This window comes from Blennius ocellaris, assembly GCF_963422515.1.
Source record: "Blennius ocellaris genome assembly, chromosome: 14".
Classification (NCBI taxonomy): Eukaryota; Metazoa; Chordata; class Actinopteri; order Blenniiformes; family Blenniidae; genus Blennius; species Blennius ocellaris.
In genome coordinates, this window is record NC_137663.1 from 11496999 (window position 1) to 11512503 (window position 15505).

General features: G+C 38.7%; 1 protein-coding gene across 1 annotated transcript; it reads right to left on the bottom strand.

Annotated features, from left to right (window-relative positions):
• Positions 1-5826: 5826 nt before the first annotated feature.
• On the bottom strand, positions 5827-9294 carry irf1b (interferon regulatory factor 1b). Its single transcript, XM_080508859.1, has 10 exons — positions 9168-9294; positions 8305-8397; positions 8004-8103; positions 7639-7806; positions 7484-7524; positions 7223-7349; positions 7004-7111; positions 6852-6880; positions 6588-6714; positions 5827-6460 (listed from the first exon to the last, which is right to left on the bottom strand). Exons 2-10 carry the CDS (start codon positions 8389-8391, stop codon positions 6354-6356), a joined length of 894 nt encoding a protein of 297 aa, XP_080364985.1. The 5' UTR covers positions 8392-8397; positions 9168-9294; the 3' UTR covers positions 5827-6353.
• Between the last annotated feature and the right edge of the window lie 6211 nt (positions 9295-15505).

The following is a 15505-nucleotide window of genomic DNA, read 5'->3' on the forward strand; positions in this document are numbered from 1 at the left end:
AGAGCAACTTCCTCTACACTCTACATTTGCTTGTTGCAAACAGCAAACAGGAATTCTCATGGCTTTCTTTCATCGGTTAAACCTAAGTAGAGTTTTTCAGGTATGTATCATTTATAGTTGCAGTGAATGTTACTTTTACATTCTCAAAACAAATTTATTTTAGTTGCATTATTATGGGATCTTCCATGTGTATTTCTCCAACAACGCAATTTATTCTAAAAAAAACAAACAAAAAAAACAAAACATAACGTAACTCGATGACACAGATGACGAGACACTGAAACTTGACCACAGAGGAAAGTTGCTCATTGCAACAACGTCTGTGACAGACAGAAATTGAAGCAACTTGGCTGTGGTGGACAGAAATAACACAGGCGACTGTGCAATCACAACAGATCTCCCTCTGATGGGATTTTTCAAGAAAGCTGTTTAAAGTTGTCAGCTTAAAGGTCTTCAGCTGTTGCTTAACATCAGAAGACTGTATTCTGATCACTTCGGAGCAAATAAAGCTACTTAAAATGTTGCTTTACTACAAATACACAATCAGGTGTAAATTTCAAGAGGAGTTTATTACATTTTTTCAATTGAACATATTTTTATCTCCAGGACACTCAAAAGCAGATCATTCAGTCTCACACGACATGGGAGTTTTTCACTCTATTCTTTTCTTATTACCCAAGTCTTAAGTTTAACGTTCCTGCCATTGTTGTAAATTTAATTCTATATTTTCTTCGACACAGGACCTCAAGGAAATTACCGTACATATAATTCAGGGATAAACAAAGAACAACTTCATGGGACTGTGTATACTGTAAAATAACTTTGCAGGTCATTATAAAAAGAATATGTTCAGTAGAGAAATTCCCGTTCAATTCACACATTTTAAAAAACCTTTAAGACCAATGTCATAGAAAAAATATATTGCTCTAGAGTAAACACCAGGAATAGAAATAATATGATCAATGATAGTAATAATAGCAAAAACTAAATATAGTATATAAATACTAATGGGAAATATAAGCGTAATTGTTGGTGTATTGCATAAACGGTGTATATACTTGTACAGCTATAATATGATATGATATGATAGACAAGTGTATTTGTAATATACTTGTATACATTAAATGTCTTTTTATGTTTTCACTTCGTCTGTGACGCTTGGGTTCAGGGTCTGATGTCTTGCGGTCTTGCTTCATTTTGTATTTGATTTGTTAATAAGGTTCGGTGAAATAAGTGTTTGACTTCAGCCTGAACCCTTTCGGTCTGTCAATGTGTCAACCTATGGATGAAAAATTGCTCTTGCTTATTTATATTTTGTTGACCACTGGCCGATTGAATGAATGAATCCAGAAATTGTCCCTTGTTCATGATCATTGTATAATATTTTGTTGTTTCAGGCTTATATTTGTCTCATCTGATTCACTTAATCACTCTGAATATTTGCATCTGTGTATGTTGGCAAATATTTTTAACTTTCAAATGTTTTGTTTGTCATTTATGAAGCACATTGAGCCATGTTGTCATGTGTGAAAGTAGACAAAAGAAGAATTCGTGCCACATCCTTGCCTGGTGACAACTCATGTGATGTGTGTGTGAAGTGAGAAACCGTGTTGGATTTTGGACCGACATATGTCTTTGTCACGGGACTTAAAAACGCCGGGGAAATACCAAGCCGGCCGTATTTCACACCCCTCAGTCCTGTGGTTAACTCGTCAGCCAAAGCTTCAGGGTGGTACAAAGAGTTTTGTCTTTACTCAACAAACTGAAAAAAGAAAAAAAAGAAAAGAGAAATCGGCTGAGGGGGATGATGTTCATTTAAAAGTGAGTCAGAATGAAGTGCCTTCATTTGTCAGGTGGAAAGCACCAAACATAACTGACGGCTCCTGTTTCAACGGACACTCCACAAAGGCAGTGTACCCCCCCCCCCTCCCCTGCATCTTTATTTAAAAAAGATTTTTCATTCATGCGGTTGTGCTTTAATTAGTACCCCTACTTGAATACTTTATTTGCTGATCTAATAAAGGTTGATGTATAAACATGCTCAGAAGGAAGTGCACACACAAAGCAAATTAAAGGTCTAATTAAGCCAAATTATTATTATTTTTTTTTTCAAATCTACCGCTTGTTCCTCTCGTACATCGAGTCGGGAAGCAGCGACTTCAGTTCATACCGTAAGAAAAACAACAAACTAAGACGCAAGCCGTTCTCCTGGTAGCATGTATGTACAGGGAAGAGCTCGGCATAGAAACGGACAGAGGTTGCACTCCCTTGGGAATCTCATCCATTGATTGTTAGGAGCTTGTGAGACGGCGGCCATGATACTTCTGACACTGTAAGATAGTAATCTCACCTGTCTGGTCACGACCGCCGCTGTGGGAAAACTCCTCTCATTGTAAGACCACAGACTCGCATCGAGGTTGAAGCCAGCGCCGTGATTTACTGAGTGGGTAAAAACAGACATGCAATTTATAGCATTTCAGTCTGTTTTTTTTTTGTTTTTTTTAGAGATATGTAAAAAGATTCTGACTGCGATGACTTAAAATGTATGCATACTTTACGCACTTGTTTAAGAATGCACCTGCCAGTCATATAATATGTGTTGACAGTTTGTTTCACATGTCAATGTCACTTCTGTCTTTTTTAGAAGACTAAATATCTGGTCATGTCACTCTGTACCATAGTGCATTGTTGTCCAAACGTTTGATGAAAAAGTCTGTCAAAACTGTACTTGGTGCCCTGTCCTTATGTATCATTTAAACATTACCTTTTTTTTTTATTATACTACCTCGTATAATTAAATGACATTTAAATACATGTGGTAGTTAAAAAGGGTACAATGTGAATTTATGGTTTTAACTCCGGCTTACAGCAGTGTGCCCATTAAGCCGCTCTTCAACAGTGCATTAATCGTCCATCGACGCTGCCAAGCGCTCGATGACTGGTTGTTTCAACCGTTCGTCTCAGATTCTTAATAGTTTGGAAACTTCCAGTTGCCAATGTCTCTTTATCTCACTTTATCTCACTTTTGTTTTGATGGCGTTAAGCGAACGCAGCAGATTTGTGTGTTTTCTGAATAACAACAGCTCCATCAAGATCTCGTAAGAAAAAGCTGACCCAATCTGAGGTCTCAGAGGTCAGAGAAGGATACATGGACACATCTCAAAAGCTCATTAAACATGTTTTAATTTGTCTTATTGCAGGGGTTTTTTTTCCCCACATAATTTTCCATGAACCCGCATTAACGCACAAACACACACAAGTGTATGAATATTTTATTCTAAGTTATAATAATCAGATATGATAATTAGAATATTAATTAATTAATTAATTTGTTGTATTTCAATCACATCTTCGTGTTTCACACACAGAGCAACATGCTTCTGTTCAATCTGATGTTGGAGGGTGAATTAATCAATAAATAGTCTTGTATTGGGTTACACAACAAAGTCATTATCATTTTTTTAAGTTGTGTGAATGCACTCATCGGCGTGTGTGTATTTGTGTGTGTGTGTGTCTGTGTGTGTTAGTTCAGTTACTGTTAGCATTTGCAGTGACATGTTTAGCCTCGCGGAGACACCTCTTTCAGTGAATTGTAATGTCTGGGGTATACTTTTGCCATGCCGCTGTCCTCTTAACTGAGACGGTTTCACAATGAAACGTTTCCTTCCCTGCCAAGCGACGCCCTATCAGTTTGATGCATCGCATCCGACAGTGTGGCGCTGCACTCGAGAGCTTTCCGCACGGTGGTTTGTTGTTGGAGACAAAGTTTAAGGAGACACATCGTTAACTGCAGCTCGCGTATCAGCATGGCCGCCATATTGGCCAACGAGTGGCTTTGCCTCTTCCGGCCAGAGACTTGATGTCAAACGTAGAATAAATAAGGACATGGAAACATGTGGTTATACCTGAGAATGAAATACAAGTACAAACTTGCACAAGCAAGTAGTAGTCATCGATAATGGCAGTTTCGATCAGGTGTTAATAGGTTATCTGTCCATTGCACAAATAAATGAGCGTCTCACTTCCTGTTCTTTGGATTGTAGATGGAACAACAGTATCAGTGTTCTTCCCTTTTGCCCTTTGGTCATGGCAGTTGTTCAAGAAGATAGTCTGGGGTCATGTTATGTCCAGTTATTCAGTCGTTGTCACTAATTTCCATATCCAACCTCTCACTGCTTGTTTTGGAACAGTGCAGTTTTACTGGTGTGTGTGTGTGTGTGTGTGTGTGTGTGTGTGTGTGTGTGTGTGTGTGTGTGTGTGTGTGTGTGTGTGTGTGTGTGTGTGTGTGTGTGGGTCCTTGTCGGCTCTATTTGGGGATGCAAATGTGTCCATTGTTGACAAATTTGAATAAATATTGACATTGGTCACTTTTGGTTTGTTTGTTTGTTTTGTTTTTTTCTCGTATTCTTCACATTCCACCACATTAACAGATTTATGAGCACGTGCTGAAATGTGAGTCATGGTTTAATGTGTGTGTTCACATCTTGTGCAACTGAAAAAAAACAAAAAATGGTTAAGTGTGTTTGGATTTTAAGCCGTTTCTTCTCTTTTTGAAAGGACGCCAATCTCTGGAGAAGCAAAACTGGTCTTGGTGCTTTTCCCCACTGTGTGCTCCAAGAGACGGAAGACGGGCGACAGCTGACAGCAGCTGCATAACTTTCTCTGAGGAGGAGATCTGGAACTATGTATGCATTCATTCATGAGGAGTAACATTTGTCTTTATACTCGGGTTCACATTTGTTTTTGGCAGTTGTGTCTTAAGTAAGTAATTAGAAACGTAATTCTGTAATTACATAAGTAGTATTTTTTTTTTTAATTTGTAATCTGATACAGTACTCTTTCATTTTTATGTTGCTGCTGAGTACGCACGACAATTTGAAAAATACAATATGGAACAAGGTTTACCTTAGAAAAGTCTTGTTTTTTTGGCTTTATTGTTTGTGTGAAACATGAAGTGTAAAGTATTGGTACTTGAATGGGAAAATGTGGTTAAAAAGTATCAAATATCCGAAGTAGTTTTTGTGCTCTGACCGTTTTGACACATTTTTACTTTTGTGAGAATGCGCTATAAGCTATGTTAAAAGGAATTTTCAATTGTTAGTACTCTTTACAACTCCGGTTGATTTTATGCATTTTTTTTCAGGCCAATTAGATGAACTTACCTCATAATAATTACTTTTCAATATTCCGTATTTTGGACAAGACTTTTCATTAGACCTTTTATTTGGAAAAAGTAATTAAGACATAATTGCCACACAAAATGTGTTATTGAGAGAGCTTTAACATAGTAATGTTGCCAACCTGACTTTGTTTTAATCATGTATTCTTTTGTTTAAACTTGTTTATTATTTAATGTAACAATCTGTCCAACCATTACATCAAGAACTAAAGTTATTAATGTTATTTAGATAAGAAACCAAAATTCTGTTTGCGTATTTTTATGAACCACTATTTGTGTCACTGCATTTTTCAAAGTCAGTGTGTATTGGGTCTATAATAAAAATCTGAAAATCTGAAATTTGTCGATTACTGGTTCTTTGTGGGGAGTTTTTTTTAATTTATTCATTAGTGCCCTAAAATAAACAATCCTTTTTTATATTTGTGTGTTTCCATAAAGCAGATCTGCAAGCGGTTCTTCATAAAACACATCGTGCATCAGCATTTAGCAGTCATGCTCATTTATGTTTAAAAGAGTGATATAGGTACACTGCAACCGTTTATAGTGCAAACATGAATCAACGTGATTCAAACGTCAAGTTCTCTATTTTACCCAAAAGTTTATGTTCTTGTAATGAAGAGTTCAGAGGTGTCCACATTATTGTAAAGGATGTTTTATTAAAAAATAACAACAATATACAACTCAAACAAATATGTACAATTACCATTTACAAACAACCGAAGGAAAGCTTTTTATTTAGCTGAAAAGTTCACCATGAGAGTGAAGATATATGATGCATTTCTATCCCTTTAGAATACAAGAAGTATCCCGAGCAAATAACGGGAAAGACGCCACCAAATGCGAGCCTTTACGTTGGAATTAAAGATTTACTGCCTCGGGATTATGTCACAGATTTCTGCTACAACTGCTTATCTTCACAGAAAAATACAATAAAAAAACGTGGTGACAAAATGCTTTGAACCAGCCAAAAACATCATGACTGCGTCAAGTCCTTTGAATGCAGGTCTCCACTTCACCACACGGACGACGGGGGATGAAGGAAGGTCTCGGGAGCACACGAAGAGGGGTGTGGTTTCAGCTTCAGGTGTGGGTGTCAAGACGGATGGTTGAGGTGAGCGGAGGGCTCCGATCGGCGCTCATTTTAAAGTCTTAAGTGTCAGCTGTGCAACAGCTCTCATAGAAATGGAGTGATTGGAAAAAGAAAGGGCGTCAAGCTGTCGTCTGTGGGTAGCAAGAAGTCGGAGCCCAACGTGGTGTAGTGTAGCATCTCGTCTGATTCGTCTGCAAAACGGAGTGAAGGAAATTGGAAATTAGAAGATGTGGCATAACAACTCATTCAAGTGGAACAAATCACAATTTTGTTCATTATGCTGCAGGGAGAATGAACCATTGGCTTGAACTTATTTACCTGAAGACGACTCACTCCACTGGCTCCCCGGACTGGTGCACGCCAGACTGCTCAGGTTGATGCTCTCGAAGCTGGTAAATGGGACACAGTGCATTTCTTTGTCCACGTTCTCCAGTTGTCGACAAATCTGAAAGACCAACATTGGACTAAGTATAGCTATTCCCATGTCCAACTGGACGCCTGTCTCAACAGACACGACTTATCATTGAATCGTTGAAGTATTGTCAAACTACGACTACCTTGTCCAAGACAAAGCATGCTTACCTCGATAATCTCTTCAAAATCGTTGTAGTCTGGAAGGTCGCAGGTGCGAGAGGGATGGAAATAGATATATGTAAGTATGATTCTGTTACAATCCGTCAGAAATTACTTCACATCGGCCTTTTCCAAAGCCATTTTAATGTGTGTTGTCTTACCGGTTGAATGGTCAGGTGAAACTTCAAATCTGTGAAGGAAGCTTTCTGATCCGATCTCAACCGAATGAGAGCACTCAGGAACTTCAGATGATGCCACGAGAGGGAAATCTGCAATGATTGTCAACAGGAGATTTCAGTACTCAAGTAGCCTAACATAAATGTAGCCCACAATTTATTTTAGTTTTCTTCAAATGCATCAAAAAATCATCCTTTGCTCACCATTTCCGTCTGTCAGCACTGTGCTGTCCACCGTGTTCTCCTGGGTGGACGTGGAGTCGTCCTGCTCGTTCATGGGTGACTGAGAGTCGCTGTCGTCTGATTGCTCCTCTGCCTTAACAACACAGCTCTGCAAAGACAAAGTAGGAGACACGAAAGTCAGACAACCCGCAGCTGTACGTCTATCTGATTATCCAGGTCAGCGCGACGGCTGCACATTTTGGACAAAAATTAGGTTTCACTCAAATATAGAGAGTATTTTACCTTCTTCCTTTGCCTTGTCTCCTTTGCTTTGCTTCGTTTTTCTGTGCAAAGGAAAGAAGAAAGCCTTGTCAGTTGACATTCACTCATCAGAATAGCAGCACAGCAGTTAAAAAAAAAAAAAAAAAGGGGGGGGGGCTGCTAACTTCCTGTCTCACCTCTACATTTCGGTGAAAATGGCAGCATCCTGAAGACGCGCACAGCCATGTGGCCTTTGTTGATGCTCTTGTCTTTCACCTCCTCGATGTCGGGCAGTGAGTTCAACGCACAGCGGAAGTTGGCTTTCCACGTCTTCGGGTCGGTGGCCTTGCCTTCTGAATATTTCCCTGCAGAATGCATGTACACGTTATTATAAAATATTTATTACAACATTTGTCCTGAAAAATGAAGAAGGGGTTCATCAAGACTCGCTCGGTTCAGAGAGAGAGAGAGTGTGTGTGTGTGTGTGTGTGTGTGTGTGTGTGTGTGTGTGTGTGTGTGTGTGTGTGTGTGTGCGCGCGCGCGCATGTTCACAGTCGCTCACCTGTGTGGATAGCCCATTTCTTGAACAGACATGCGTCTTCGTCCATCTTCCAGCCATGTCGAGCTGCATGTTTCCAGGGAATGGAAAATATTGTTTTATCCTGGAAGATACAAAAAAAAAAAAAACAATATTGAGCTTCATATTCCACTAGAATATAGTCACATGAGATAAAACATAAATAATTACACAAAGTTGTGAAACTCCAAAATCTACTCAACTTTGAACAGTTGTGCTTAATTCAAAGTATTTCTTGTGTCAACCCCTGGTCTGATGCATGAAAGCATTCAATCTGTTAACTCACCTTGTCGATCCATGCCAGGCCTCTGACCTCGTTGGATTCGATCATCTTCTCCAGCCACGGCCTCATTCTCATCCTTGACACCGGCATGTTTGCCTAAACAAAAGTGAAAAGAATTTTCAGATAAACGAAGAATGTGGCGTTTCCGACTGAAAAGAGGGGAACTGAGCTCCCACATCTGCTGCAGAATAGATTTATACTGCTGCTGGCTGAGGAGGAGGTCACGGCCGGGGCAGGGGGCGTTCACGTGTAGGAGTAAAGTGTGTTTTATAATCACTATGAAACATGACTTTGGGACTTCTAAGCCCCCCCCCCCCCCCCAAAAAAAGTGTTTAATGCACTCAAATAATGTTATCTGAATTACATTGTAGAGCGTTTAAAAGCAGAACATGTTTTCAAGATTTCTCCAATAAGTGCGCGCACACGAAGCGCAGAGGCACGTCTAAAAACACATGCACAAAAACAGACTCATATTTACTCATTAAAGGCGCATTTCTAATTAATAAGCAGCAATAACTACTTTTATATATATATATATATATATATTTTTTTTTTTTTATATATATATATATATATATTTATATATATATATATATATATATATATATATATATATATATATATATATATATATATATATATATATATATATATATGGCAATTCTAGACATGCAAAACAAATGTATGAACTTTTCCTCATTTGGCTGCTGTTCTTTAATGTTTTTCTTGATTTTTTTGTTGTTGTTGTTGTTGTTGCATGCATTAAAAAAAAAGAGTACAATGCTCGTCCAAAAACGGTAGCAGCCTAAAACTATGAAAATGCATGGGGTTATTGTCGTGTTCCTTAATAATCTCAGGCAACTTACAAGTGTATCTTGCGTTGAGATCCAAAGAAAATAGAAGGAAAAAAAGCAGGAGGTTAGTCCGACTGATTTGAGTTTGATCCGCAGAGGATTCTTCTGCTCTGTAAGTCCGTCACCTGTGGTGCTTTCTTTGGTAGAAGTGTACTGCCTGGACTTAGGAGGGGACTTGCTTTTATGCAGCCGAGAACAAGGAGCGGGTTTTCCCCAGCTGCGTAAAGCAGTATGCTGCGCACACTGTAAGAAATGCACGGAGCCAAAACAGGACGAGACCTGGGTCAAACTACAAATCCAATTCAATTCCTGAAATGCATTCATACATTTTTCGTGAATTTGGAGAAGCATTGCAAGTCTCCCTTTATGCGATCCCTTTTGTATATCGTGACTTTTTTTGCTGTTGTTTTATTCACAAATAATTTTTTACAGCATTTCCTTGCGCGTGCGCTGTTCGGTCGGTCTCTTCAACCGCTCAGACCGTTTACGGGAAATCACGCCGCTGAGCGCAAGCAGGAAGTTTACAACAACATGGGTGTTTGCTGCACGTACGCCCCTCCGACAAAGTGGGCGAGAATCGTCTGCAACTGCCACGCTTTGTGACATTCTCCATTCTATTTTTTTTATAAGTCGCAGTGCCACGCTTTATGCGCGAGCTCAAATCATTTGAAATAAATAACACAAACATTGCAAATGATATTTTATTCAAGCGGGAATCAAACTCGCTCAAGCATAAAGTGTCTCGTTGCTGCATGTCCCATTAAACACACACTGTTGCGGAATATTCGTCAAATAAAAGCAAAGTCATGATTTGTGCAAAATGTGTTAAGTAAGTATGAATAGATCATCATAATTTGGTGCCAAGATTAAAAGCGCGCGCACATAGCCGTGCTGGCATTCATATGGTCATATCTTATCAGGCTGGAACGATAAACATGAGCTCGTGTGAGACCAACCCTTTACAAGAAATGCCCGGCTTCTGTGAACGGAGTCTTTTTATTTTAAACGGTGCAGTAACTCCAGTCACCGGCAGAGGGCGGGCTGCACTCTGCACTCGGGGTTGAAGTCAGGGGGAAGTGGGGCATTGGGAGACGTTACATCACATGCAGAGCTTCGTTCACACACACATTACAGTTGTTTTATCTACAGCAGAGACTCGCGCCAGGCGCTCGCGCAATGATGACTTATCCCGTGAGGCAGAAGAATCTGTGTAATATGTTTTTGGTTTTTTAATAACTTCCAAATAAATGCAAGTGATGCTTGGCATTTTGGGATATCAGTATCCGTACCGTCACGTCTGTCTGGGGCTGCTGTCCAATTTGGGATTTCCCTCCTCGTGCACAAGTGCCAGGAGCGCGCCACGTGCCAGAGATTGGGGCGCGGGCGCGTGGCGCGCTCCTGTGAGGGAATCGCAGGGAGTTTTCCTGCGGAGTTTTCACCGGTAGTAAGTTTGTGGGATTTCCCGAGAAAGGCAAGGTTCTGGATTTACAGGGGAATTGTTCTCCCTGAAAACATAAAGCTCTCAATACGTCTTTGTCAAAAATCCAGTCAAGGAGCCAAGCCAAGCCAGTAGCACTGCCATTTATTTATTTATTTAAGATTAGCTCAATATTATTTAAAAATCCATTTTATTACAACAGCTCAAAACAACAAAGTTGTGTCATATATTCTCACAATAAATTCTCACAATAAATTGTATCTCTGAAGGGGCCAGATCACTAACATAATATTCTAATAGTTGATTCAAAATAAATTCTTTATAAAGATATGATTCTTAAATTTAAATTGATGCTTTATCTTTGTAGGAAATCTGATCAAGTTGAGCATTATAAAGAAAAAAACGGCAATCTTAATATTATGTAATTGCCTCCGGTGTTTCCCTTCAGGCTGTTAAAATAGAACCTGCTGTTACTTAGGGCACATAATGATTTGTAGCATTCAGAACTGCTGTATTGTACCCAGTTAAAAACAAACAAAAAAAAAAACAGTAAATGAAATAGAAGCTGCCTTTATTAGTTATATTAAAGAAACTTAAACCACAGTGCTGTGATTTAAGTTAAAGCTACACATATTTGTAAGAACATGGAGGAACTGGAAGGGCCTTTCTGATGCCTTTCCTTTTCTTCAATCTTCACAGAGGACCTGAAAAGTCAATATTTTCTGACTCTGCTGTCTCACGTTCCACTCTCTCACGACTGGTTCAACTTGTCAAACCTAATTACATTCATCCATCCATCATCTTCGAGATTTACTGATAATTACTTGATTCCTTCTTAAATATTAACCACTCCAATAAGCCTGAAATATAAGGATTTAACGACCTCCGGTCACTTCACTGTCGATGTAGGTGTGAAAGCACATGACAAGCAGTTTGATGCTAAATCTCAATGCATTCTGCTCACACTGCGATGGTGTGTCCGACTATTTAGGCCACCTGCAAGGATAAAACAGTAATTTGAGGCTTTGGAATGAGACAAGCTGCTTGAGCATCCAATCTCCCCCTTGACCATCTGCTTTGACAGCTCACTGACACTGGAGCAAGTCAAAGCTCTCCGTTCTTAGCCAGGCAATTAGTCTGTAACCTCTCACAGTGGGGGGTGCATGCAGTTTTATTTTGATCAATGTATTTATTTTCTACAAAAACCAGCTCAAAGAATGCAAAATAAATCATTAAAACTAAACTCTCTAAGCCTAGCAAGGAGCGGAGAATTAACTGTTTGCAAACATGTAAGTGGTGTATGCACATGTCTGGCATTCACTAATTGAATGGGAAAATTAATGCACGCAACAGAGTTCGAGTTTTGACTCCTCTCAACATGGTGTAACATGGTGATCCTGGACAAGCCTTTAGGGTGGAGTTTGGTTTTGAAGGTAGAAAGAAAAGTGTAAGGAAGCTAAACAAATGAGTTTGACCTGACTTAAAGCCTTAAATAGGAAGTCAAAGTTAATTTGCACAAGATTTCCATTCATGTCCAGGAGTTGCACAAACTAAAGCCCCTCAAGCCAGTCATACAAATATTGCTTCAAACAATTACACCTGTCGGTTTAGCACCCCTTGCAGGTCACTCACTGTACTGACCTCGATAGATAGACGCTCCACAAAAGACTATGTCATGTTCTGTTTGTTCTCCAGACCAAAGTTTTGACATTGATCCAACTTTGGAGCTCGGTCAGAATGTGAGACTTTTTAGACAAATGCAGAGTCTCTCATCGAGGGGAGAGGCCCTCACAGAGTTTAAACCACACTTGAAGTTTTGTCCACACGAAGTAGACATTTTTATTTGAACGTTGCACTTCCTCATTCAATTCACATTGAGTGAATTCAGGGAGCCGGGGGTGATCTCAGCTGTCGCACTCACTCACATTTCCACTGATTGGTAGTTTAGAACCACACATTAACCTCAGACATGGTTTTGGGCTGTGGAATTATAACAAAGTACAGGGGAAACCCACAAATGCTGAGATGTTTGGCACATATGAATTCGCTGGATATATTTGAAGGTTGTGGTGAGATTAAACGGAAGGAAAAACAATGTTTTTTTTCCAATTGTGGCTTCTTTTTTTTTTGGTGAAATTTTCATATCTTGTGTTTTACTCCTCCCCACCTTAAACACTTTAAATGCAATCAGCTTCCATTGTTTTTGTTTGAATCAATTTCAAATGATACTGTTAAGAACTCAACGACAGCAAGGCGTCCACACATAGGTACATTTTATGTGTTTGATTAATCATACAATACATACAAACACAAATACAATATTTCATGCTATTCTCATTTTTCATTTAATTTGGTGGTCATTCAGCCTAAGCGCCTACTTGACTTTATTCTAAACTTTACAGCTCTTTATTAGAAAGTATTTGTTGCTACTCTTCCCTATGTGGTTTGTCTGGTTGTGGGTAATTATCTGTTGTATTTATATTTTAATTTGTATAAATCAGTATAATACATTTTGTTGCATTAGTATTTTAAATTGTAGTTGAGTATTTATGATTGTTTGTGTAGTTAACTGCATATTTATCTGTTTTTGCTCTTTTCTATATGCGAGTGCTGACTAATTTAGATGTACCCAGTGATGAGGGTATTATATATATGAATTATTTATCTGATTGGATTTATCCTTAATCACATTCTTTATCATTTTCTTAGTGATCAAACTTCTACGTGAAAAATATCTTTAAGGTTTCTACGAAATCACAACTTTTAAAAAGCAATGAAACGATCTAAAGAAATAAATGGTAATCAAATGAAATAAGCCACAAGTCAGCTTGAGTTAAAGAGACTCCCTATAGTTAATTGGGCACTGGCTGTTATTCTCCCACCAGGTTTATACGCGTTCACTGTTTCATATTTCTCTTCACCTCCACCTGTTTTCTCTTGAGGCGTATTGGCGGCTGTCTGTAACCTCCTTTCGACCATTCACACTAAATACTGGTTCATATTATTGTATACATCAACTTGTGTCTGTACTAAATAACAGTGAAGTGTGAGGCTTTCCTGCTGCATTAAAAAACAGTTTTGTGATCTTGCTTTGTTGGCGCTTTACTTCAAAACTGTGATAAATAATTTAGGGCATAGCAATAAAATGTTACCGTGCATGATGGAGGTTGAGAGGGTTGAAACAAAACCACGCTGTGTTTTATCTGCAGCGCAGTAAAGAAAACCAACATGGTTGAAACATATGGGGAGATAACGAGACTCGAGATAGACACCATGTTCCCACTGATGAAAAGTTTAACAAGTAAACCTTTAAAGAGCTGGTGGTACAATTAAATGACTTTATAATCGCCTCAGTGTGTGTGTGCATGTTTGTGTATATTGCACTTTCAATAAATTCAGTATTCTCAAAACCATGTTGTCAGTGTGGGTTTGTGAAAAAACAAAAAGGTTTTTGCGTTTCTGTGTATTTTACAACATTAAATTTTTTGTAGTTTATTATTTTTTTTGAATTCTTTGGCACGGACCTTGTGCTTTTCTGTTTTTTTCTTCTTTTCTATGGTTTGGCTCCAGCAGTTTGTATCTGATGCTGCACGTCGTCATCCAAGCTGCACTATTGTATGGAAAGTAACATTATCTCAACTCACATGGGCGCAGCCTCTCAAACAATTTCTGAAAATTGAAATAAGACATTAATCTGTCTTGTTGTTCAGTTTGATCAGTAAAGTTTCTCTCATCATGCTCTCGGTTTGGGGGAAAAGTACGAGATGCATCTACAATAAACTTTAAGGTAAAGATCAAATTTCTTTCTGACTCAATGACTATCTCTTGTGTGTACTTTGATCCCATTGCAAAATAAATAAAACTAAGTAATCATAAGTTTGGTGTCATCGGGTTAGGCTTAGGAGAGCATACAACTCTTCTTGTCGCCTGCTGTCTGACCAGGTCACCCCATTGTGTTTGAATGATCCAACAAGAATTTCCAGTCTCTAAATTATTATTTAGTTTTATCTATGAATTAACAAGTAAGTTACTTATCTCAATGTGCTGACATCTACTTTGTCCACTGAGAGTTCTCTGAGCATTTAGATGAACAAAAGAACAGTTTGGTGATGGGCAGCACTGATGCAAGTGGCAGATTACGTGTCCTTACGAGTGACCCGTTTAATAAGGTCAGTCACATGGCAGCAACAAAATAAGACAGTAAGCATGTCGGTCACTGCAGGGGAACCTATAGGGAGTTTAATGGTTAAGTAAAAAAAATTGTGCATTAGGCACGGGAAATGTATTTATATAGCACCATTTGGACACAAAGCGATTCACAGTGCTTTACAATGAAAGAAAGGAAATGCATTAAAACAAGGTGATTCACAAACAATTTATCAAGATAAATGGAATAATAATGAAATAAGTCAGATCTATTGTTAAATGGGAAGCCTAAAGAAATAATGGTGTCCTGATTTAGAAGTGTGTGGCAGCAGTCTTCAGGTGTTCAGGAGGTTTGTTCCACAGGTGAGTAGGATAAGAAGGAACAGCTGCTTCACCTTGTCTCTTCAGATGGGGGGGGGGGGGGACCTCTTGCTGAGGACCTTGGTGGTCTGGATGTCTCATATTATAACTGTAAATGGGATGTGTTTTGAACCAAAGATCATTTAAAGATAATCAAAATGTCACTTTTATTCCAATGGAATTGTTAGACTTCTAGCAGTAGCTCTCCTTCAGATGATTTCTAAGAAAAAATTCTCATTAGGTCTTAAAATTTTACATTACATTAGAAAACATGCATATGAGCACAGCAGCTTAAATTAGCATTTGTATATATCTCTAGGGGAATTCAAGATGCATATAAGATGATCTTGTTCAGGTCTGAGTCCATATTTACGCCTGGATCTCCGGCTTGATTTCTAGTATTACA

What these genes read in the sequence shown, in the direction of transcription:
- irf1b (XM_080508859.1), bottom strand. Translation starts at nt 8,391, where the DNA reads ATGCCGGTGTCAAGGATGAGAATGAGGCCGTGGCTGGAGAAGATGATC. An exon ending in GCCTGGCATGGATCGACAAG is followed by an intron (nt 8,104 to 8,304) that starts GTGAGTTAACAG and finishes TGTATCTTCCAG; the next exon opens with GATAAAACAATATTTTCCAT. An exon ending in GAAATGGGCTATCCACACAG is followed by an intron (nt 7,807 to 8,003) that starts GTGAGCGACTGT and finishes TGCATTCTGCAG; the next exon opens with GGAAATATTCAGAAGGCAAG.